Below are 25,492 nucleotides of genomic sequence, written 5' to 3' on the forward strand. Positions count from 1 at the left end.
ACTTCTACACAAATTTTAGCCAAGATAAATTTAGGTTAGGTAAGTAATGAAAAAAAATTTTTTTATGAAGAACGGTCAGTCACAGGTTAAGATAACTAAACTAGTAAATAATACTAGAACAAATGCATTACTTGCAATATCTATGAAGTTTTAAATGTGTCTTAAAATCAAAATTAAAGCCCAAACTATTTAAACAGTCACCACAAAAGAACAATATTCCAAACATTGCATAATAAATTAATTCAAGTTAAAAAAAAATGTTGAATATGGGCCCTAAATGGGCCTCTCATTTTCCAAAGTTGAAATAATATTCTCACAATAAGTCAATTTTGCCCTGTGTTGGGGTTTCTGAAACTACTCATGTGGATTGGAAAATTATCCTAACATAGTTATATTACAAACATTATGCACTAACAATAAAAACGCAAAAGAATAATTATTTACATTAATTCCTTCATGAATAAAAGAAATTGAGAGTTTAAATATAGTTTTTTTAAAAGAAAATATAGCACTGAAGAAATCAATAATAGGAACCAACACATGTCTTTAACACAGGCATGGTATCATAGCTTTTTAGGATAAAGTTTCGAGTCAAGCGACAATGTTAGAAAACCAATATAAAAACTCTACAAATAAATTCAAATAAATAAAATCAAGTGACAAAAATTGACTGAACTCAATTCAAGCAATGTGATCAGTCTCAATTCCAAATATTTTAAAAACTAATGATAAAAACACATACATGAATACACAAAATATATCAGCGTTTTCCAAATTTTACACTACTTAGGACTTTTCCTATATTTTCCTGCCTTTGACATTGTTTTATACTAGCTACTTAATAAATTGTATTCATTGAGAAATAATAGATTAACTCACTTTTAATCACAAACATACATGACTACAAATCAGGGCTTCTGATCACTGTTACCAAACTGAATTAATAACGTTAAATTAAAGAAAGACTCCTGATTCTTATTTGATAAGCTGTGTAACCTTAGGATTTTTGAAATATTAGAGTAGCTCTCAGCCCCCGTATCTTTCTTCGTGGTCTTCAAGTTGGTGTTCTATAGAGATATGAATATCAATACATATTTTTGTGTATAACATTTAACATAGTAAAGCATTCATAATTGCTTTCATGATTATTATTTTCATATATTTTAGGAAAAATGAATTGTCTATTTTCATAGAAATAATTAGTGGGTCAGATAAGATGAATAGTGTTTGTTAAGCATCATGAATACTTCATTTGAGAGAATGTGGGTGATTTTCTCATTAATCTAAAATAATGAAGTTTCTTTATGTGTGTTTTCTAATCGCATCGTTTCAGCAACTTTTACCAAGATCCTACCACATGCCTGGTTGTGACGCTATACTGCAAAATCACTTTATACTCTTCTCCTACATTCTTCCCGCATTTTTGTTTTCACATTTCTAAAACTGTAAAATACCAGAACTTGAGAAATATTCATTGGCATCCCATATATTGTTTACCCTAGCAATACTCTTAGTTTCTCCAAATGACAAAAGGCATGAGAAAAAGTAAAAAAGCCTTTACTAAAAGGAGAAATAAGTAAGGACATTACAGCTCTAAAAACCATTGCACTATCAAATTTTAAATTAATATCTATCAAATATCTATCTATCTATCTACCTACGTACCTACCTACCTATATTTTCAAACATTTGTGAAAGATGTTAGGCAAAACATTCTTATGTTTTGAATTTAAAATCTGAGTTTCAGAATTTTTCACATAAATCCCTCTGGCGCTTTCAATTTAAAGTTACCTGAAGAATTTTAGTTAATTATAGAAACTTCTACAACTGACTTTGAAGTAGTTCTTTAGGTCACTTAGGCTTAACTATCCATTTTCCCACCCACGGAGACTCATGCAACAGGTCCCCCTCCCCTTCATACATCCTTTAAAGAGAAGGGGAAATATCTAACATAGCAAGCCTCTACCTTCAAGCACTGACATCATTTTATAAACATCAGAGCACCAAGGAGCCATTACTCAAAATCCAAACAAGTTTTAAAATATGTAAAACTGTATTTAAAAGGAAACAACAAACCTGTACAACTTGACAAACTCAAACTGTTGCTGAGAGATGCGGTAATGTCTGGCCGAAAGTAGCTTAGCTACAAAGTATGTAATAAAACAGCTAAATTTGGATTGGAGACTCATTTTGTACTGTAGAAATGTAATGTAGCCCTGGGAGAGAAAAGGCAAAGAGCGACTCAAGAAATCAGAGGCCAGGTCCCTGTAACTCCTCACTTCAAGGCCAGGGAAAGAGCTGTTAATTGGAGAAAGCCGGAGCGAAGAACTGCTCTCAAAATTGAAAGGGGAAGAAAATGGGAAGAGGTGTAGAGAGAATAGAATCCTGCATAGCGATAACAAAACATTTTCAGTGGCCTATAAGTTAAGGGAGAGCCTGAGCTAAGTTGCTTTATTTCTTTCTCAAAATTGGCTAAGTGTTTATCCCAGCAGAAAGTTCTAGCACCAAATCACATTTCTCTCTTTTACCTCTTTCTAAATATTTTTATTTACTCTTATGTCAATTTTCCATCTCATAGTTTAATATATTTTATCTGTGATATTTTATCTTCCTAACAAGATTTTCAGTTTCTTAAAAACAGGGACCATACGTTATACTATTCCATCTTATTTACCTTGCTGGAATATGGCAATTAATACTTTCTGAATTGATCTCGGCTGTATTGAATTTTTTTCTCCATAAACAAAGTTAAATTGGGGGGGCTGGCCCCACAGCCGGTCTAGTGGCCTAGTGGTTAAGTTTGGTGCTCGCCACTGTGGCAGCCCGGGTTCCGTTCCAGGGTGTGGACCTACACCACTCGTGGGGGACCACGCTGGGGTGGCAACCCACATACAAAATAGGGGAGGACTGGCAACAGATATTAACTCAAGGCAAATGTTCCTCACCAAAAAAAAAAAAAAAAAACAGTTAAACTGAACCATGGTTTGAGAAAATATACTACATGTTAAAATAGTTAGAAATATGTTCTAACTTGCACATCTACCAGTTCTAGTCACCTCTTTCTCCTCCATGTAAATTTTAAATTCATTAGTGAGAATGCAGGCGACTACTTGGACGCTTTTTTACACCTATATAAACTATGGGCCTTATGTCAGGCTTGGGTTAATTTACTTTACAATCTGAGGAAAAAAGAACTCCAAATAAGTCAAAATATGCAGATAAATGACAAACCATAAAAATATTATTCCCTTTTTATTTTGTTTTTTATGCGTCTGTTTTTAGGTAATTCTTGAATCTCTCTTCCATATTTGGTGTCCACTTTGAACAAGGATTGAGACCCTCTACAACTTATATATTTTTAGATGGCGTTATCTTTTTCTGTGTGTGTGTGAGGAAGATCGGCCCTGAGCTAACATCTGCCAATCCTCCTCTTTTTGCCAAGGAAGACTGGTCCTGGGCTAACATCCGTGCCCATCTTCCTCCACTTTATATGGGATGCTGCCACAGCATGGCTTGCCAAGTGATGCGTCGGTGCGCGCCTGGGATCCAAACCCGTGAACCCTGGGGCGTCGCAGCGGAGTGCACGCACTTAACTGCTTGCGCCACCTGGCCAGCCCCCTAGATGGAGTTATCTTAAGCATAATGCGTCGTGTGACTTAAGTTTATTTTAATTTAGCTACAGAGATCTTTTCCGTTACATTTTTGAGGATTGGTCTGTCCTGGTAAATTTCCAGAATAAATCTTATGTCTTCCTTTCAAGTAGGGCAAGATCTCAACACACAACTACTGTGGGAGCTGAAGGCATTTCCAGCAAGAGCAGTGAATGACTGACTTCTTCACTTCTTTTCATAGTCATAAATATATGGTTAGCATTAGGCAGGAAAACAAATATTCCCCAAAATACGTGCTAAGCACATCTGAGAATGAATGGGTCATACAGATATATCATGATTGCTCTATTAGAATGTGTTCAGTTCCATGAGGTTCATTCACTCCTACAACAAAAAAACAGCCAAAGTGTATACATACTTGGAAAAGAAAGAAAAAGAAGAAAACTCTCCATTTAAAAATGTAACAGACTACCTAGGCAATTATGTTTTGTTGGGTTTCTTCGGTCTATCTATGCCTCATATAATAGAATTTCCTCTAAGTTAATATAAACCAGAGCCTTTGGAGTATAGTTTAAGATGAAAGAAAAATACTGAAATAATAGCACACTATCAGAACAACTTAGTTAAGTGCATTTCTTAAAGGGGAGCTGGTATTATAAATCTACATTTAACATTTCTTTTATAACTTCATTACCAGTTTTTATTGTATAGACTTTATCATATGGATCATTATTTCTTCTAAGTACCATTTAGGAAGGATGATGATATTTTATTTCTTTTAGACAAAGGTGAAAATGTTATCGCTGAAGGGTGAAATTTTGTGCAACAATTGGCAATGTCTAATAAATTAATATATAGTAAACCTAGTAAAATTTAAAATGTATATGAAAATTTTGGGTTCCATTACATATAGAGTTTCTTTTTTTTTGTTCAACATAAAAGTTACAATGGAGAAGATTGTTAACTTACATAATTGAAATAAAAATTTCTGGTCATATATGATTACGAAATCAATGATTTGATGTCCTTTGAAGCCCTGAAAATTCATTTTAGAAAAGAAACTAATTTTACATTCATTCAATTTATGCATATGCTACTTATTAAAATAAAGAGCAAAGCTTTGTTTACACCATAAGCAAAACTTTTAATAACCAAAAAATGTCTAATGTTGTTAAATCACCCCTTTTTGAAAATGGAGTCTAGTCTTGTTTTAGACTTCACATCTTGATGATATTTAGGCATATGGAAGAAGAGGTTAATTTGCATAAAAGGAATTTATCACATTTTCTTCTGTTTCCAAAGAAATCTTTTAATACTGCTCTAGAGCCAGTTTTTATTTAGATGTCTATTGGTCTAAATTGACAGTCTTGAAGTCTTTCCTAAAGTAATATTTGCCTCTTTAAACATCTCTCTGGCATTCCATTATGGGCACCTGCCGCTGATAATTACAGGTCTGTCTCCCAACCACTTCCTCTGCTTTATGTCAAGGCAAGATTCAGGCTGCTTGATTACAAACAATTACCAGTTAAAGACCACTGCACAGCTCTCTGCGGTAATTATTCAGGGCAAGTTGGGTCTGTGTTTACTGAAGTCTTAACAAAAAAGAAGCAGTTACTTGTTATAATTTCCTCTTTGCTGGCAGTGTAGCATAATCCGTAACATATTTTAGTCATCTTAACAGTGCCTATGAGAATATCTGATTCAATGATGCTTTATAATGATACATTTCACTGCACATTTCCTAGTCTAAAAGACAAAATATCCTGCCCAAAGATAGTAGGCTGTGGTCCTACCAAAAGAACTTTCAGACAACAGTCAATTACAGGGAAACAACTGGGTTTAATATGCACTCCAAAACAGATTTATTTTTCTTGACTTTGGGCCACTCTACTTCCCATCACAAACTCCACCCCCCCCCACAACTCATATTCATATCATCATATTGCTACAGTCCCAATGTTTGTGTTCCCCCCCAAACCCTTATGTTGAAATCTTAATCCCCAAAGACAATGGTATTAGGAAGTGAGGCCTTTGGGAGATACTTCGGTCATTAGGGTGGAACCTTCATGAATGGGTTCTTGTAAAAGAGATCCCTTGCCCCTACTACCATATGAAGACAGAGAGAGAAGATGGCTGTCTATGAACCAGAAAGTGGGTCCTTACCTACCACCTTAATCTTGGACTCTCAGCCTCCAGAACTGTGAGAAATAAATTTCTGTTGTTTATAAGCCACCCAGTCTGTGGTATTTTGTTAGAGCAGTCCAAACAGACTAAGAGACATACCCTTAAGAGACTTGTTTACTTTATAGTGGAGAGAAATAAGAAGAAATACTCTACAGGGAAATTTTTGATACAACAATGATCCTAATATAAAATAAAATTTCACCACTCAGAAGAAAGTCAACTTACTTAAGCAATATTCCATATGATAGAATTCTACAACTGAATAACCAGGAAGGTTCTCTGGGGGCCTGGGGGGGTACTCGGGTATTGTTTGACTTGTAGACCTCTTTAACTCCCAATTCTGTGTTTAGGCAACTTGACCAAACCAGTTAGAGTCCAATGGTACTTACACTGCTTACTCATCAGTTGTCTAAGGTTTATTTCCTTCAACTACAAGAGAATCCAAGTTCTTCATTCCTTAATAGCCTCAAATTACAGAGAAGACAATCTGAAGGTAGGAATGGATTTCCGAAGGAAGGGTAAGGACTGCCTCTTTAGGCAGAATCTAATAGATGGTGAAACTTTCACTGCTGAGACTGTCCTTGCTTTCCATCTACAACTTCATATTCAGCTCATTCTATCCAGTAGCTCTCAAAAGTGGGTGGTGAAGAGAACCTGGAAAGTTCTAACTCCAACACCATGAGTTGTCACCAAAAGTCCCTCCAAGGTGTGTTATTTATGCATGAACAAAATATGCATTCACCCAACAACATTCAAAAGGTCTACATTACATGCCGACTGTGTGTGTCAAGCACCATGTCACATACTAGAGATACCACGATGAACATGGTTCCTGCTCTCTTCATGCTGACATGCTAGCTGGGGACATGGGGAAAGGAAAGAGTGTTACACTTGGGTGTGAAAGATAGCTTTACGAAGGAATGAAGACCTAAACCAAGACGGAAAAACAGAAAAGAAGTCAGCCAGCAGGAAGGGATGGAACATGAGAAACAAACACTTGTTCATAGCAAAGGAAAGAGCATAAGCCGCCACGCTCATGAGGTGTAAGAACAAATATCTCTGTCAGCCATGTTAAGACATTTAGATCTGATTCTAGACATAATAGACAGCCATCAAAGGGTTTTAAGAAAAAGAGCTCTACAGAGGCCTTTGTTACGATTTGCCTGGCTTCTGTGTGAGGACAGAGGAGAGTGGTGCAGGGCAGGAAGCAAGAAGAACCTTCCTCAGTGATCCAGTTGGGAGAAATGAACTTATTTGAAACATACTTAGGTAACATATGTCATCTTTTCTAATATAACATTATTAAAGGGTTGAATGTGTTTAAATGTTTGCAAATGTAAATATATGAGACTCTGTGAAATAATTTAATTTTTTATGTTTGTTTTAACAATTTGGCTTTCTGAATTGCTCCCCTCCCCCCTCAAGAAAATAACAAACATACATTCTGACACAAGAGAGATATTGTTCATATCAAAAAAATACAAACACCTCAGGAATCACACAACAGAACTTCCTAAGACAGTTTAATGTCCAGAAAATTAGTTTTGAGAAGTTTATCTTTATTAAACTAAAAAAACAAGTATAGCCTAGAAGAGATAATAAATAGAGTCATCTTTTTAGTGGCTGTGTGATAAAAAGTATAAACTGATCTTTTTCATTGAAGTTTACTATATAGTAGTTTTAATGGAATATATTCTAGATTCAGAATCTGGCACAGAAAAAAACAGAAATCATCTAAACTTGCTTGTCCATAAAACTGAAACAAAAATGTGTTCACTTTCCAAGAGTTTTAATGTACAATTAAAATTTCATAACCTAACTGGGTATAAAAAATGTGATTTTTAAATCTACCAATTTCTTTTAAGAATTTTACCTTTGACAATATGTTTTTGTTGATTCATATGACTATGTTTCCACATGATGGTACCCCCAAATGAGTGTAAGCCGCTCATTCTTGTGATACATTTAATTATTTTCACAGTAGTGCCAAATGGAAATCATTGTATAGTATAGACTTACATAATGAAAATATAGTAGCAAGTCTTCACTTTTGATAATCCTGTTAATCCTCACAATTCTATGATGTAAATATTATTATGATGGTGATATTCTACTTGCAATTGTGGAGTGAAACTAAGAGATCTTAAACTTGTATGCAATTTGCAAGTTTAGGATTTAGCAGTGTATTCACCTTTACCAAAAGACTCATGTAAAGGCTGGCATTAGTCTTTCCCTAGCACAGCTGTCACAAGAATACTCTTGGTTGTAGACATTAATATTTTTCCAATGAATTTTGATTAATTTCCAATGTCAGGAAATTATCAGGTCCACACACACGCATACATGTAATGTTTTTAATTCCCTAACACTCGAAAAAAGGAAATGTTAAACTGCAAAAAAGAAAAGAGAGATCTAAAACCATTCACTAAACTGAACATGGTCATGATAATTACACTAAAGAGTGGACATTATCAAAGATTATTTTAAGAAAGGATTTTCAAGCATAAATAAATTCAGTTTAGCATCAAACCATACCATATATTGTGTTCACTCAATAAAAAGTAATTCTTTATACAAAAAAAAAAGATACACTTGTAAAGCTATCCAAGAAAGTAACAGTATCTTAACATTGCAGGGTAATTTTTTCTAAAAACTATTCCAATTCTAAGGTAATAATTGTCCTACTTCAATCAATCTAGCATCATCTTGTTATCTGCAGCATAATTCAATTTCATAATACTAGTGCATAGACGTGTATGAATTTATTGTGTGGGCAAACACAATGACATTCTTTTTTCATCTTGCAATAAATTAAGTATTATGCAATAGAAAAGGAAAAACATATGGAAAATAGTCACTTTTAACAGATGTTTTAATCTGAAAAACATAAAGTGGGTTTAGAATTAAAAATCAAAGCACACTGGTTGAACTGAGGCATATTTCCATCTGTTATTAATGTTTGAGTTACATACTAAAGATGAGACTATTCATCAAGTCCCTCATGCAATATGTTTGTAAATGGGATTTTGGTTAGGAATTTAATTGCATAAACTCTGTCCATGTAAGCTTCCAATTCATTCAAAACAAGCCTTTACAGTGGTCTGAGCTGAATTCCAACAGTTAACAACACCAAAGAGTACTCCTTGATCTTATTAAGAAATGCTTGTATGAAAATCTGTGAACATAAAAGGGAGATCTCTGCCACCCCCTTAAGATGAAATAATAGTCATTTTCTGCTTTTTTTTCTTTTCGTTCTTTTTTTTTCCCCTTGCAAGCAATGCAGAGTTATGTGAGTTTTTAATCATATAAAGAAAAATTGACTTCATATTAAAATATTAAAAGATATTAAAAGATGTGATTCTCAGGTTAGATGTATAAATAAATTCCAGCTTAGAATGATAAATAATTCTGAGTACTAGAAAGTGTGATGAGAATTCAAGGAACCATTGTGAAAATATGCACAAAGCTTATGACCAAGTGGTTGGGGTCATACACTTAAGCAGAGCTCCCCACTGCTGCCTGGGCAGGATTTCACTAATGGTCTGATAATGGGGGATGGTCGGCATGAGGTTCCATAACACTTTATAGTGGTGTGAGCACGGCAGCCACTGATGGAATTACTGCCCTGTGCTTGACTCACACACGACATTACTAATCAGCCCTCACTTCATCTCCACAGTGGTCTCATAGTTAACAGAACACTGTGTTAGAGAATTCTTTAAGATGAACTTAAAGATTCTTGGATTCTAATATAATTTGCATTGAAGCTTCCTGTTTTTCAGATGATTAAAATGGAAACTGAAAAATATTCAAAGATAGAAAAGTGGGGTGGGGGGATAATATGGACATTTCGACCTTTGATGTCATTGCAAGCAACATCATATTGCTTTCAAAAATATTATCATAGTAATCACCTTAAAATATTAACACATAATAAGTTATACCTCTGTTTTCACTTGTTCTTTTTTCTTAATTGCTTGGATCCCTCCTCCCTTCCCCCGCCATTTACACACATAACAGTGTCTAAGGAGGGGGCTTCCTGTTGTTTCAAAATACACTGAAAAACTAAACATGGAGGCTAATAATAAAAAAATCACTTCATTTTAAATGAATATCTCAAAGTAGTGCACGTTAACATGTGCTTCTATGGAAACAGCTCTTTCTGGATGTCAGCTTAAGCTTCTCCATATGATTTTTCTCAAAGGCTCCCTTTTAAAACCATCACGGCCATTTATTATCTTCTTGTTATATAGACTGTTACTTTTGTTTCATCACAAATCTCTGTCTGTTTATTAGCAGCCCTGCCACTACTATCCGATGACATTTGTTTTACTTAATGTATGTAGTTTTAGAAAAAGTGATAGAGCTGCTATTACTGCATTATATGAAAAAATTCCAGTGGACATTTAGCTGACACCGCATCAGCTGCTATTTAAACTGGGCTTAGCTAATGGACTTTTAATGTCAGCAGGGTTACGTGCAGTTACTGGCTATTAGCAGAAATGGCTCCTTTCTATAAAAAATCCCTTTTCTTCAAGTGCGGTGTTTGAACATTCCTTTCCTTAATTTAGACTGCCACTGAACGCAAAACAACTTCAAGGACTCTGGAATCCACTGTTATCTGTAAGACCCCCCTTTTAACCTTGCAATTCTGCATTAAACAGGCAACATCCTTGATTAGCATTTAGACTTGTAATCACAAAACTTTGAGGCATTATTATTTACTTGGCTATTTTAGCAGAATACTACGTATTTGCTATGAAAACCCTGTTATCCTCCATCAATGTAGGATATGCACAATAGAGAACATACAAAACAATTTTCGGAACACTAGAATTTATTTGCATCTTTTAAAATCCTAGTTCACAAACACCAAGTGATGTGGAAACGTCTGGAAATAATTACTATATATTTATATATTGTATCATAAATATTTATATATCAACTTGTATTTAATACAATATTGAATATAAGCAAGGAAGTACATTATCCTTCTATCTGGCATGAAATTCTGTATATTCTTTCATTAGTAACAACCTTTTTCCCCCTTCAATTAACTTTATCTTTCTTCATTTAAATAAATCTTTCAATGGATGAAATGGAGAAACCTGGAAGTAAAGCTACCTGTAAGGCATCTGAGGGAGTCCAAGAAAATCAAATATTCTGCACTCTGAAAACATAATTCCATTTGATTAAGAAGTTGAAATATCATCACAGAATCCAGGGAAGAGCAATGCAACTGACCTCTCCTTCCATCAGCCCACGTAACCATCAGCCCACATAAGAGGTCACCTCAGGCAGGGTGCTTACCAGGAAATGATGTCTCTCCTGGAGAACACTCAGAGAGAAAGTCCCAGTGTGAAGGAAGGACTACCCAGGCGTGCAGGAAAGCTGACGTGCTCCTTGGTCAACAAATTGTAGTCCACTGTGTAGGAAAATACGGAAGTTCTTCTCCACATGTTTGCAACAAGCAGTAAAGTAGAGACCCCCCAGTCTCTGTCACTGGAGGACAGGAGAAAACTTGTTTCTATCAGATAAGCGACCACACGAATGAGGGAGAGGCGTCTCTACTGTACACTATGGAAATGACTCAGCTACTGGCCGAGAGCAACACACTTTTTGCAGGAAAGGATACAATTTTTCAGTTAGAAACCAGTGATTAAATCTGATTCCCTATTCAATGACTACCTTTATGAATTTGTTCATAAGTAAAAAAGTTTTGTTTTTATTTGTTTAATAGGTTCTGTTTTTTTTTTTAAGGATATTGCCAAGGCTGTTTGAAAAGGAACTCTCCTAAAACAAAAAAAGTTACACACACACACACAATTTGTGCAAGTATACACATGCTTACAGGGAATTACTGAACTATATTTGTCTACTCCTTGCAACTCTTCATTTCATTAAGAGTCTGCCTAGAAATACCCTCCTAGGAAATAATTCCATAGTTATTTAATTCAATAAAAAATGATGTGTATCTCTCATGTGATCATCATTTCTAATAAATCCTATAAACTGATTACCCCTATCCCTACTGGGAAAATACAGCTATTGTTAAAACTTTTCCTAGCCATCCTTCTATATTTTTCATCATGTTATAGTAGTTAAACTCTAACTTTCTTCACTGTCGTCCTTTTAATTCCATATAGATATATATACATATACGTGCATGTAAATACAAACAAAAATAAATATATATTTTGATCAATCTATAAGAGAAAGATATTGGCAACATTTTTTTAAATGTATTGTAATTATATTAAAGATAAAACTCCACTTATGCAAACTCTTTTCTGGGACAACTGTCCCTAAGAACTCTAATATAATTCTAAGAATGCCATCCATTTCTGATGTACAGGTGAGATTTAAGATACAATGTTGGTATTGTTATTAATGGCATTGTTTAACAGAGTAGCTCAGGAGATGGCAATGCATTTTATAAAGACCACTGAAGGATTAATTATATATTCCCACTAGCGAAATATACTATCAGATACAATATATCAGTATACCACTGATTTAAGTCTAGATTGCTCAGACAAGCACATCCTGCTCAAATAGGTCCAAGCAAAATCCACATGTAACTTTTTTCAAATACACACCTTTTAAAGACTTTCCAAATTCTTTTGCTATGTTAATGGAAATAGGTGCAGATCAAGACTCTATTTAGATAAAAGTTTGAAGTCAGAGGGCCTGTTGCATAATATTATCATGAGATACTGATCTTAGGTCTCTATTCCGGATAGCACAAATAATAAATCATTTGAACATGCCTGTTTTTTCTCACCTTCTGAGAGCAGTTACTGAAATGGGCTTCTGTTTTCCCCCAAGCTGCGAGCTTTGCTGGTGATGGCTGTAGCAGGCTGGGAGGGAAATGGCTTAGGCTCTTTCAACCCTTGAATTTGATCCCTAACCCATTTTAAAGCTTATACTCTTTCATCATCTTACTAAGATCCAGAAGAAAGGAAAGTTGCTAAAGAAAACGACAGGCAACTTAATTACTGTTTTATTTAGAATGTCTTCAAGATTGCTTCTCGCTAAACTTGCACACTTCCACTGGGTGGCTACAATGTGTATATCCGGCAAACTCTTTATTCAATGGAAGATAAAATACATCATTTTCCCTTTATCAAAGCTAAATTCAAATATCAACATATTTCAGATAGACATAATGCTCAAAGTGAAATTACCATTACTTACTATGTCTGCCCAATCATAAAGTTTTTGTTGTGGTAGTAATTTGGTTATTTGTTTGGTTTAGATTAGAGATAACAGGTCTCTGAAAATGACCTAACATAAAACAGCAACAGTGCTTTTGTCACTATCCTTTTTATTTCCCGTAAACTTAGAGAATACCATTTGTTAAAGAGTACTCTTTGATCTAGTTTTGAAAGGATTTTTTTAGGTTCCTGAAATTCCAAAAAGATATTAGAATGATTTAAAATTCGAATACAAGTAACAAAGTTGCAAATTCATAGATAATAGAATAGTCTAAAATTGCTCCTTTTAATTTTTATCTTATATGTGAATATAATTCACTATGCCTGTAATTATAAGTGGATATTATTACACAACACACCCTACCATATTGCACTACTACTAAGAGAATGTACATTACGAATTAATTTAAAATGACTAATTTCTATACAAATGGTATACTTCACTTCTATCTGCTCTTTTATATTTTATATTATTGCATACACTAATTTTCTTGAATTTTGAAGAACACCTACATTTCCATTCAAGAACATATTTATCCTTATAACTGGGCTGAAGATTTTTAATATGTAAGCACTAATCTGTTTTTATTGGAAAGGAATGTTCATATATAACGTCTTCTGAACAGGAAAAAAAGAGAAAACAATAAATTATAGTTGAGTTCAAGCAGTCCATGATTAAATAATCAATTAAGACATTGACTAAAAATGAGAAATGTTAGCATTCATCAATAAACTTGTTAAATGTGCTGAGGGAGTTTCTGTTGTTTAGCATTCTTAGTTAGAAGAGCAGATAATACATGTTCATTTACATGAGGCATTTTTATGGTTCTCATAATTGCTGAGAAATGAAACTAGCCACAGGACCCAAATGATAATGATTAATGAAGTCAAAACCACTATCCTCACAAAATTTTAAAAGAAATAAGACTGGTAACTCTGGAGTTAAATCTGACTAATCAATCTCATCTGTTAACATGGTTATTTTGACCCTCATAGTTCAAGTAAGAACCGTAACAGGCACATCAATATAATGAAGGCTCACCTGGCTCCTCTCCCCCACACAGTCCACCACCCCTCTGGCAGAGAGACAATCAGCGATTTAATTAAAATAGGGTATTCCCCAAACATTGGCGTTTTCAATTAGACTTCACTTTTGCCACACAAAGCACTTTTGAATTACTGCTCACTGCTAATAACAGGTTTACTGACATAAGGACAAATATCTGCATATTTGGCACTTTCAAAGCTATAGCTCACTTTCTAAATTATAACTTCAATTTAATTAATATCACAGTAACTTGAACACAATGAACTCTGTGTAGAAGGCTAGATATGTTTTAAGTACCTATAAAATCTGGAGGCATTCTTCTGTGTATTTCAAAACCTCATTGAATAATTTTAAGGGAGCAACTTTTTGAGGGGCAGGAATACTTAAAATGAGAAACCACATTACAACTTCAACCCAAGACTTTTTTTTTAATTCTGAAATTATAACACAATATTTTATAACATATGTTTATAAAGAGTCCAAATATTTGCAACTTAATATTTGTTTTGGGTTTTCATGAAAAGGCAGAAATTCTTCTGAGAACTCAGGTAGAGAGGATAAAGAGTTTACTATTTCTGATCTTGTTAGCTCATAAAATTACTATAAAATGTTTTTTATTAAAATCTCCATAAATTTGGAGATGACAAATATTTAAAATAAGAGAAACTATAAATTATTCAATTATTGGATTTCTTTTTAAGAACTAGAAAAAAAGAGTAGTATTTTAACGTTATTCAAGGCAAACCTACTCTACTTCAAAAAAGTTGCGTAAAAAATAGCACTGAGTTTCTGTTCTAGTTCAAATATCCTTGAACTAAGTGATACTGGGACAATACTCAAGGTCTCAGATTCAGATAGCTGCCCTCCACAAATAAAAGCAATAACAAAACCAAATAAAGGATGAAATCAAAGAAGGGACCATAAGTACTACAAGAAGTTATGTTAAAAAAGAAAGAGTGAGAAATTTGGGCTAAGTGCCGACCAAGCAATCAAAAATTAAAAGCAGAATGAAAATACTGTAGGAGAAAGATCTGTCTTAACTCTAAGTAACATAAAAAGCCTCATAAATCTCTAGTTTTATCTTAAAAGTCAGCCAGAAAACAACATTTGCACCAAACATGAAAAAAATAGCAATAACCATTAAAGTAGAAGTAATTAAATGTGCAACTTTCAAAATATATGTTATCTAGATTATCCACGTTGTTGTAAATTGGGATACTAAGTCTTTCTATTGAAAATATTATTTGAATATATGAAAGTCCTGGTGAATTTGCTTTGCCTTCAAGTCAACCTATTTTTCTACGTTTTTGTGTCGTTTTAACATGTTTTCAATGTTCTTTAGACTATACACTGTGTCCATTTTTTTTTAAATAAAAACCATTGATATTTGCATAAAGGGCTGATTTTCCCCAAACCCTTATCTGAAAACCTGGGACTTGACAATTCTTTTTTTCATAAAAGTGTTTATGGACTTATGAAAGGTTATCTTTCAATAATCATTATAAAGACAGAAAGTCAAGAGTAGAGCTTGTAGCCAGGACTTAACTGGCAGTGACCTAACATGGCATTTTGAGAGATGATATTAGGTTAATGTTCCCAGAGAGAGCAGAAAGGAAGAAATGAGGCTATGAAAGGAGAGAGCTTCCCACAGGCTGTTCAAAGAGCCACGCACAGTCCAGGAGTTTGCAGTGGTCCACTGCATCTCAGACAGCTCCATTTGTTGCTTTTGGGGCAGCAGTGTCTGCAGCAATCTCCACTCCGAGTTCAAAATCATTGACCCTTAACTTCTTTAACTTCTAGATTTCTTTGCCAGTGATTTATAGAATTGGAAGCCACAGAATACTGCTCTAAATACATTACATGTATGAATTCATTCAATCCTAATATGACTTACAGTGTACATTATCCTCATTTTACATCTGAGGAAACTGAGGCAGAGATGCTAAATAACTCACTCATGGCCACATAGCTAGGATGTGGTGGAGGCAGGATTATGAGACAGTGGTAACCACTACGCTAACTGGCAGAATGAGCACACACCACTAAACAGCCTTTAGCTTGTGCCTCCCCAAAGCCAGACCAAATACATATTCAATCTAGGTAGGATTTAACAGAAGAGAGATGGAATTCAAACTTGGCTTTAAGAACATCCCACTTCCAACCCAACTGCCACCGTTAAGTTGCTCTGTGTAGAAATTTTGGAATCTGCCCCCCCGCCCCACCCCCAGCCCTGACCACCACCACTCACACTAAACATAGGCTGACCTATGTTTACTATCTTTGGATGCTTCAATCTAGAAAGTACTATATCTATGCCCACTGTTATATTCAGAAAGTGAATTATAATTATATGCTTATAAGTCTGTCTTCGTTGAGGGCTGAAATTCTCTCCTTCAACTCTGCGTCCCTAACAAATAGACACTGTCTGGGACACAGGAGGTACACAATAATGGTTTGTTGAGAACTTTACTACTAATACCATACACTACCCAAACCAGCTAATAGGGTTTCTAATTTGTGGGGAAATGTGAACAAGTTTGTTTTTAACTACCGCAAATACAAAAGTCAAACTAACAAAGATATAGGCTAAAACTGCAAGGCAAGAGCCTGGCTCAATCCCCACCCTCACTATTTTCTCCATCATCTTCTGAAGTGGTTGCAGCCTGTAATTTTAACGTTTCTTCTGAGAGTGACTCCCTCTGCTGCTCCAGCAAAGCCATGACCTAAATCAGAAAAGTGCTAAACGCAGTTAAGGCCTAAGGCCTAACAGAGCACACTCTGACTGTCTGCACTAACTGGAGAACCTAGCATACATTCGAGAACAGTTATTTTAAAGTCTCAGCCATAATTCTAAGTAAGCTAAGAGGGTTTGCCTAGTAGAGCTCATGTCTCCTTCATGTCCTTAGGGGGTTTGCTTAAAAAAGATCAGATGAATTCTGATTAGGACAACCAGCTCCCAGACTACAGTGGGAAATGCTGAAGTACCCTGTTTTGTTGAACTCCGAATCCCCTGTACACAGAACACCAGGACAGGGAGTCAATAAATGTTAACAATCTAATGGTTCCTCATTCTTTGCAAATGTTTGAAAAGTTTATTCTCTGAAGCCTTTTAAGCATTCTCTAAGCTAGAATACATGAAATTATTATTCTAAACAAAGGTAAACTAGCCTACTTTTTCTTATTGCAAATTGTGAATTTACTCTGCTCCTAAAATGGAAAAATATATGGTATAACTGTAATGAAATTCAGTTATCTTTCACGCCAATTGTCTATACCACACCAATATGAAATTCATAAACGCATGAAAGTAATTTTTACGCGTTTGAAGTATATTGTTTTAAAAAACATAAATTAACTTAACGATAACAGAGAATTATCCCAATATAATTAGAGACTTCAGTAATTTTCTGTTCTCAGTTTGGTGGTGTTAACACTCATAACACTAGTTGGTGCTAGATAAGCAGAATACCAATGCTGTGTAGTCCAGAAATAAAATGCATTTATAAAACAGGAGGGCACTGATTCAGAGGCACACTGATCAAACACACACACACACACATACACACACACACACACACAGCCTTTTCCTAGTAAAATCTTTCATTCTTGGAAGTTAGAAACACCACAAATTCCCTGGAGCTAGGAGTTCCCAGCAATTCTGAATGAAACAATTAGAGGAGAGCCAGAAAGGAGCGAGTCGTTGCCTAAAGCCTAGAGCATCTCCCGAGGACCTGTTTAAAATGACGGCTGTCTTTCTTTAAACCACAGTTATAAAACACAGCACACTCACAAATAACACTTATTATGTTTTTATCTTAAACATCTGTTTTCTTGACCATCTCTGAAGAGATATAAATTTTCTAAAACTTCTAATTTTTCCAGTACTTCTCTAACAGAATAAAAACCTCACCCACATTGTAAAGAAGTGCTTAAATTAACTTTCTCATCTTAATTGCATAGTACTTCCATTCATAAAAATAGTTCATTCCCATCTTCAAGTCCTCAGCACATGGAAATCATACCTTGAGGGAGCAACAGCATCTTTTCTTTCCCTAGTATTCTAGTCCAAAGAGAGAGGAAAAAGGAGAAGAAATCAGAAGGAAAAGGAGGTCTGTCCATCAGACCATTATAAAAGTGTGATTCTGAGAAGAAAGTGTACCAGTGGTTCAGCAGTAAACAGGCTTGGGGAATGGATAGAGTGATGGTGACAGCAGCTGACAGTAGAGTTTGGTGCTTTCTACATTTCTGATACCTAACAGACAACACAGGAAGAGCTGCTATCCTGGAACATAGAGGATAACAGAGATAAAAGTGGTGGAATAGCATCTTTCAAAGACCACAAGATTCAAACATAAATAAATAGTTTATTCACCAGGAACTGAGAGAACTAAATAAACTAAATGGAGAACAGCAGTGAAATGCACACACCCATGTTGGATGCATTCTGTTAATACATTTCATTTTTCCACTTAAGATCAGAAGAGCAGGTTCAATCTGCTCTACAAGAAGAAACAAGTTCAAGTGGCAAACCTCAATCTATCCTGAGCATCTTTTCTTTTAATCTCTTCTCCCCTTCTTCTTTCAATATTAATCTATTTACAATCTCCTGTTTGATTACCTTTATTGATCCTTTTTCCTACCCAGTCTTTTTAATTTGGCTGTAGTAAGCTCTCGGCAGGGATTCTCTACCTCCCGTTTGGCAACTTTGGGGACTTTAACTTGTCCTTTTCCCAAAGAGTTCTCTCACCCCGTGTCCCCCTCCACCCCACCTCCATCCCATGGCTTAGTCCTTTGTGTGCCCAATAACAGCGGGCGAATTCCACAGGGAGTCACGCGGTCCATTCCACAACTATTCATCAGGTTGCTCACTTAAACTTCCAAACACCCTCCTCTAAGCACCCTCGCTGCCGCCCTGAGAACTCCTTATCCATTTCAGGAGATCTACAAGTGCTTGTGATTCTCAATGGAGGTTCCTTTGCAAAATGGACAGATGAGCTCTGGAAGTATGCATAGGAAAACCAGGGCAGAACCTTGGGGATGGGAGGCTTCTGGCAGCAAGGGAAGGAAGGATTTATGAGCGTGGCCACTTAGCGAGGCAGCAGGAAAATTTACTCCCGAAGTAGCTATGGCTAATTCACAAAGCCTCGCTAATGACTTACCTCCCCACCCGGACCACACTCGCCTACACTCAGCGCTCCTCTCCAACTCCAACGCCCTCGCCCCCAGCGCCTTCGCAGATCAGAGGCAATGCTGTCGGGCATCTCCAGGGTCTGAGCATCGCCCTGGGAGTTGAGGCTATCTCCGCGCCTCCTCCGCTCTCCAAATTTGGAAAGAAGTGTGACCTAGATGATGGGATCCCCAGATTACCTCCGAATGCTGCATAAGCTTCCTCCACCCCCATCCCCACCCCAAGGAAAAGTTGAGCTGCCTCCCCTGAGCCAGCGACCACCACAGAACTGGGCGAAAAGACCCAGATGGGCGCTTGGCGTGGTCAGAGGATTGGAGGCCCAGGTGACCCGAGGCAGACCTCGGGGAGGGCAGCGTGGGCTCCTTCCTCTCCATCTCCTTTCTACTCAGCTTCCCGCGCTCGGAACGCTGGGCGCTGCCGCAACCACTTCAAACTCAGGGGACAGAAGGGAGCTAGCCGATCTGCCTCCGTGCCTCTCCTCCTCCCTTCCCCACCGCTAACTCCGGGCCGCTCTTCTCCCACTCCCGGTTTTGCCCAGGGCCCCGGACATTATTTTAAAGCTCAGACGCATTAAATTAAAATGTCAGAGTTATAAACTGGCTGGTTACCCTGGGGAGTTTTGGATTTGGTTTGAAAGGCCTGTCCGTCTCCCCAGAGCTCTGAGGTTTTAAGTTTCTCCGTCGCCTGCTGGGAGGGAGACCTACGGAGGCTAAGAGTGCAGAGCGTGCACGCCCCGGGGCCTGCAGCAGGCTAGGGTGCGGGGCCGGGTGCGCTGTGCTATCTCCACAGCGCCCAGAGCAGCAGCCGCGGGGCACCGGCGCCTGTGGGTCCTCGGCCGTAATGGGCACATTTCCTTAGTTAGCGCCCCTCGGCGTCTGGCATGCTCAGAGACTCACTGAAGATCCCGCAACCCCAGATGTGGCACAGCGCGGGGTGCCCCTGCGCATCAGAGTGTATCTATGGCATGCCACACAGCTACCAGCACCGAGAGTCTCTCCAAACCTCAGTGTGTACAATATGCAACAACGTGTGCCTGTGGAGCAGAAAGTGCAAAAGACACCCAAGGCGCCCACATGCCCGAGACAGATGCGTGTCCACACCCTGTGCGTCCCTGGTCCATCCGTGCCCTTCTCGGAAGATAGATTAAAAATAACAATAACCAAAGCTTCTTGACTAGTTGGGAAAGTGGAATTTAAAGTGATTTCCAGTTGAGAGCAACGAGGCGGATTAAGGAAGCCAGGAGAGCTGGGGAGGAGGAGAGGAAGAAGGAGGGAAGGAAGAAGCGAAGGGAGGTGGCCGCGGAGCTTGGCGGACCCCCTTACCTTGAGCCGCCGAGCCGGTGCCGCTGGCGCTGAGAAGGGCCAGGGCAGGTAGCACGAGCATTTGCAGCACGTATCCCAGCCCCAGTCCGCAGCGGGCCGCTGTCGCCCGCAGACCTTTCCTCATCGTCGACAGAGGTGTGCCGAGGGGAACCACACACAGAGACGCGCAAACAGCGGAAAGCCCCACTGGGCAGCAGCTGAATCCGTGCACCGCGAAGCAGTTCGAAGAAATAATGATAACCGAGCGCCACACTCCACTTTCTCCAAGGGCAGGGGCCAAAAGGGGGTGGAGAGGAGCCGCTGAGGAGGAGTTTGGAGGTCCCTCTTTCCCTGTGCCTTCTAACTGGCGGCTCCGTGAGCGGCTGCTCTGCCCCCACTTGGAAAGTCCGGGGAGGCGCAAGGCGGCCACCGCGCGGCTCCCCCAGCAGCAAGAGCAGCCGCAGCTCCGCCACGCGCCGAGCCTAGACTGCTCTCCGGGTCCCCTCGCCTGTGCCGAACACACACAGGCACGGGGGGCGGGGGGAAAGAAGAGAGAAGTGGGAGGAGGAGGGAGCGGAGGGAGGGAGTTGGGCACAGTGAGGCGCTCCCGTCTCTAATCTCAGTGTTCTCACGCCGGCGGAGAGACGTCCCGGCTGCCGCTGCTGGATGGCCAAGACCGGTCACCTCTTAGCGTGGGGCGCACGGGTGCGCGGAGGCGCTCGCCGAGAGGGCTGGAGGGCACAGCCCAACTCCGCTGGGGGATAAGCGGCGGCGGGAGCGCGCCCGCTCGCGTTATGTAAGCCAGGATTGGAGAGAGATACGCGCCCAGCGCCGGAGGTGGAGACCGGCCGGTGGTTCACCCGCGGAAGCCCGGGCGAGAGAGACCTGAGGGAGGAGGCGGCTTCGGGGAGTGCGAGCGCGCCGGCCACCCGCCGTGCGCCAGACCTGGACTCAGAGAGCGCAGCGGGCGCGCCCCGAGCCACTTGGCTGTGTCCAGTGGAGCTCAGCCTGCTGCCTGCCAGCTTCTCCACGGCGCCGGCAAAGCCTGAGCCAGAGTCCCCGGGACTGGACTCACTCCACAATTTCGGGTCTTGCGATTGATCACGCTGGGTGCGGCTCGAGATGAAGTCCTGCGTGGTGGGGAAGAAGGCATGAAGCTTTTACAGTGCCCCAATCGGCTGCAATGCTGGAATTGTCAGCACCACTCAGATTGCTTTACGCTCTGGGCGCCTATGACCTCTCTGTAGTGGAACAGAAACTAAAAGCTCACGGAAAACTCATTCTTCAACAGAGCTTTATTTGCGTGCATCTTGGTGGCTGGCAAGGTTGAGTATGTAAAGGGAGATGAGATGATACTGGGAGAAACTCCTAGAAACAATGCACAACAAAATTTGTAGAGACTCCAAGTGATGGTGGAACCTATGACATGTTTTCCAAATTCCTAACGGTGTGCGTAAGGACTCAAACTGCTGTGAATTTTTACGTTTTTTCAGGAAAGGTTTGTCTGGGTAGCTAGGTTGTGGATCCCTGTTGTATTGATGAAGGAGGAATGTAAGAATGGGTGGGTAAAATAAGTGAAGGCTAGACAAAAGGAAAGTGGATGGATTAAAAGGTCAATAATACACACTGGCACAGCTAACATTCTGGGAAGAAGAAAACCACTTCCCAAGATTAGTACATTTCTAACCTAATAACAAATAATATATTAGGGAAATTTCAAGCTCTTGGTGCCGAGGGGGCAATGTGTAAACACACACACAGGCAGGAAGCTGGCATCTAGTCTTGGCTGTGGTCATCACTCTGTTATCCTGGACAGGTCAGGTAAACTGCATGTCTCAGTTTCTTCATCTGTGAAATATTTCATTACATGGTTTTAAAGTTCTTTTCAGTTCTAACATTCCACAATTCTGCCCGCCAAGCTCCATGTAAACCTTTAGCCAATAAGACCTGTCTTGGATGAGTCTGATAGATCTGAAAAGGTCACACTTGGCAAAGACATTGACAAATCTGGCCATTTCTTATTTCAATGGAGGTGCTGCCTGCCATGCTAAAATCTCTTCTTCACCCTCTTTAGCTTCCCCATACCAAGATATCATGATATTTTGGTAAGAGAGGAGGTTCCTGTGCCAGACTGTCTGGGTTCAATCCTCAGCATTTCTTACTACTAGCAGGCAGATACTGAACAATAAAGCTAGATGCCTCGGTTTCCTAATCTGTAAAAGGAGTCTAGGATCAGTAACGATCTTATACGGTTTTGTGAGAAATAAATGAGTTAAACCTATGTGAAGTGCCTCACACATAAAATTGTTAGCTGCTATTCTTACCATGCATGAGATTCCCATCAGCTGCATGCTATTTAGACCAGTGCTGTCCCACAGAACTGTCTGCAGTGAGGAACATGTTTGTCTCGATGCTCTCTGAAATGCTAGTGATTAGACACATGTGACTGTTGAACACCTGCAACGTGACTAGTGTGAACAGGGAATTTTTATTCTTATGTAATTAATTAATTTTAATTTTAATAGCCATATGGCTGGTGGCCCCCAGGTTGGACAGTGTGGCTAGGTCACTCATAATCTGTCATTTATTTTGCAGATGACAGTACCAGAAGGGGTTATGATTATACTTCATATTTGTCTTTACAATTTTTCCAAGAAAGACAACAGCTTAAATACTAAGAAAGAAACCCCCACATATACTCACTATCATATTAACATCTAAAAGTTATGTGTTTATTTCACTTACAATTTTATTGCCTATCTTTTCTAACTAGAATTTAACTCTTTTTAAGGCAGAGACTTTGCCTTGTCTGTCATTTCATTCCCGCTTCCTAACATAGTGGACAGTATTGGTTGGTTGATTGCCAAAAAGACTCAATAGGGAAGAATCGTCCAAGTCTAGTTAGTTAAACAATTAAATTCTCACATAATTCTGTTTGGGGCATTGAAGTGCCCAATGACAGATACTGCACAGAATTAATTCTTTGAAAGAGCGCATGAGAGACAGGAAGGGGGAAAATAGTTCAATACTGGAATTCAGCCTACAGAGAGCAGGAGAACTGTCTGAGAAATGGTCAGTAGAGATGAGACGGAAGGGAGGGGAGAGCGAGAGCACAGGAACGAGGACAGGAAGGGCACCAGCAAATGGATCAGCTTTACCACGAGGGTGAGTTTCCTACCACCCGTGGTTGCAGATGGACCTTGCCTTGTATATCAACATCCTCCTGTTTTTTTCTTCATGAAAGAGATGATGCAGTGTTCATAGGCTTCTGAGCGTAGGATTGCTAACTTACCTCACTTAGATCTGGGCTCAAACGTCACTGCTTAGAGAGACCTTCTCTGAGCAACTTACCTAAAATAGCACCCACTTCATCACCCTCAATTACATTCACCTGCTTTGATTTTCCATCTAGCACTTATTTTATATAAACACACATATGTACATGTATATATATGCCTTTGTATAAGTATATGTAGCCGTATATGTGTACATATGCATATAACTATATGTATATGTATGTATACTTTCCAATAGAATGTATGCTTCTCTAAGGCAGGGATTTTTTTCCTAATACTTTCACCACTCTACACCCAGAATCTAAAAAGCTTCCTGTCACATAATAGGTGGTCAATAAACATTTATTGAATATTGAATGGAAGAATGAGAGCCAATGGATTTTAAAACTGAACTAAGCCCTTGATTAAAACATTTTTTTCCCCCAAGACAAATTTTCGGATTATGACTAGGCTTTTCTAGTTGTTGAATAAAAGCAAGTTTGGGCTAATTTTCACCAAATATGAATTTAAATATGACTTTTTCAGGGTTGGAATACTGTAGGTGTTTAAGGAACAGACATGAAATTCATCTCATTTTGAAAAATAAAAAGCTTCATTTAAATCCATGTACAAGGGCTTCCTTTTCCTTGGCTGCAGTGAGTGGAGAATTAACTCTGGGATAATAAATCCCAATGACAGGTGCTAATGGGAATTAAGCATGCAAATCCCCTGCATATCCCTCCAGAAATCTATACCAAGAAAATTATGCTATTTAGCATGTAGCTGCCTAGTTAAAATATTATTTACTCTAAACTAGTATGGAAAAAGTTTCCAGCTTAATTAAGACTTAAGAAATAAAAAATAATAGAAAATGTATTTTAATTATAGAAATATTTTCTTTCATTTTATCTCTCTCATATATTTGATTCCTCATTTTATGTATTTTTAAAAATAAATCATCATATCAGAGATATTATTAACTGGCAACATAGAAGAAGGAGGATTTTAGTGAATATAAATAAGATGGTGATGAGGAAACGCTTTTCCTAACTAGGAGTTGAAGGTCCATTGACCTCAGGTGAAATTACCGATAGACATCGACTGAGAAGAGCCAGATGGTCCAGATTCAGTTGAGTCAACCCCCCTTCTCTGCCTCATGCTATACAGAAGGGAATTTGGCCTGCCATCAACTCATATACTGTTGGGCTTTATGCTTTATATTAATTGTATTAGACAAGACCCTTTTGGTTGCAAGTGATAGAAACCAAACTCAAACTAGCTTAAGCAAAAAAAAAAAAAAAAAAAAAGAATTTATTGCTGGACATAACTCAAAAGCCATGGATAAAAATACCAATATTAATAATGACTAGCATTTATTGATCATGCATGATATTTACATGTGCTATCTCATTTAATCCTCATTTTGAGGATTAAAATAAGGATTAAATTAGAGTATATTATTATCCCCATTTTAAACATGAGGAAACAGTGGTTAAGTAGCTTTGCCCAAGTCACACACAGTATTTATTGGTGTCAGTCTGATTTTAGGGATCATGTTCTAGATCCAAGAACTTAAATACCACCACTCATAGGACTTAGTCCCTCCCCTCTCCTCCCAATTTCTTGGTTCAGCTCTCCTCTGTTTTGGCTTCATTCACAGGCCTGTGA

The 25,492-nt window shown here is 38.3% G+C and overlaps 1 protein-coding gene across 1 annotated transcript in view; it reads right to left on the minus strand.

The window, feature by feature from the left end:
* The window catches only part of UNC5C (unc-5 netrin receptor C), a 362,397-nt gene extending 341,376 nt beyond the window's left edge, over window positions 1-21,021 (minus strand). Inside the window, exon 1 of the mRNA XM_058547532.1 lies at window positions 20,571-21,021. Coding sequence (XP_058403515.1) covers window positions 20,571-20,694 — 124 coding nt within the window. The 5' untranslated portion in view covers window positions 20,695-21,021. The remainder of the gene's footprint in view (window positions 1-20,570) is intronic.
* Window positions 21,022-25,492: the final 4,471 nt, after the last annotated feature.

This window comes from Diceros bicornis, chromosome 8, assembly GCF_020826845.1.
Source record: "Diceros bicornis minor isolate mBicDic1 chromosome 8, mDicBic1.mat.cur, whole genome shotgun sequence".
NCBI classification, from domain to species: domain Eukaryota; kingdom Metazoa; phylum Chordata; class Mammalia; order Perissodactyla; family Rhinocerotidae; genus Diceros; species Diceros bicornis.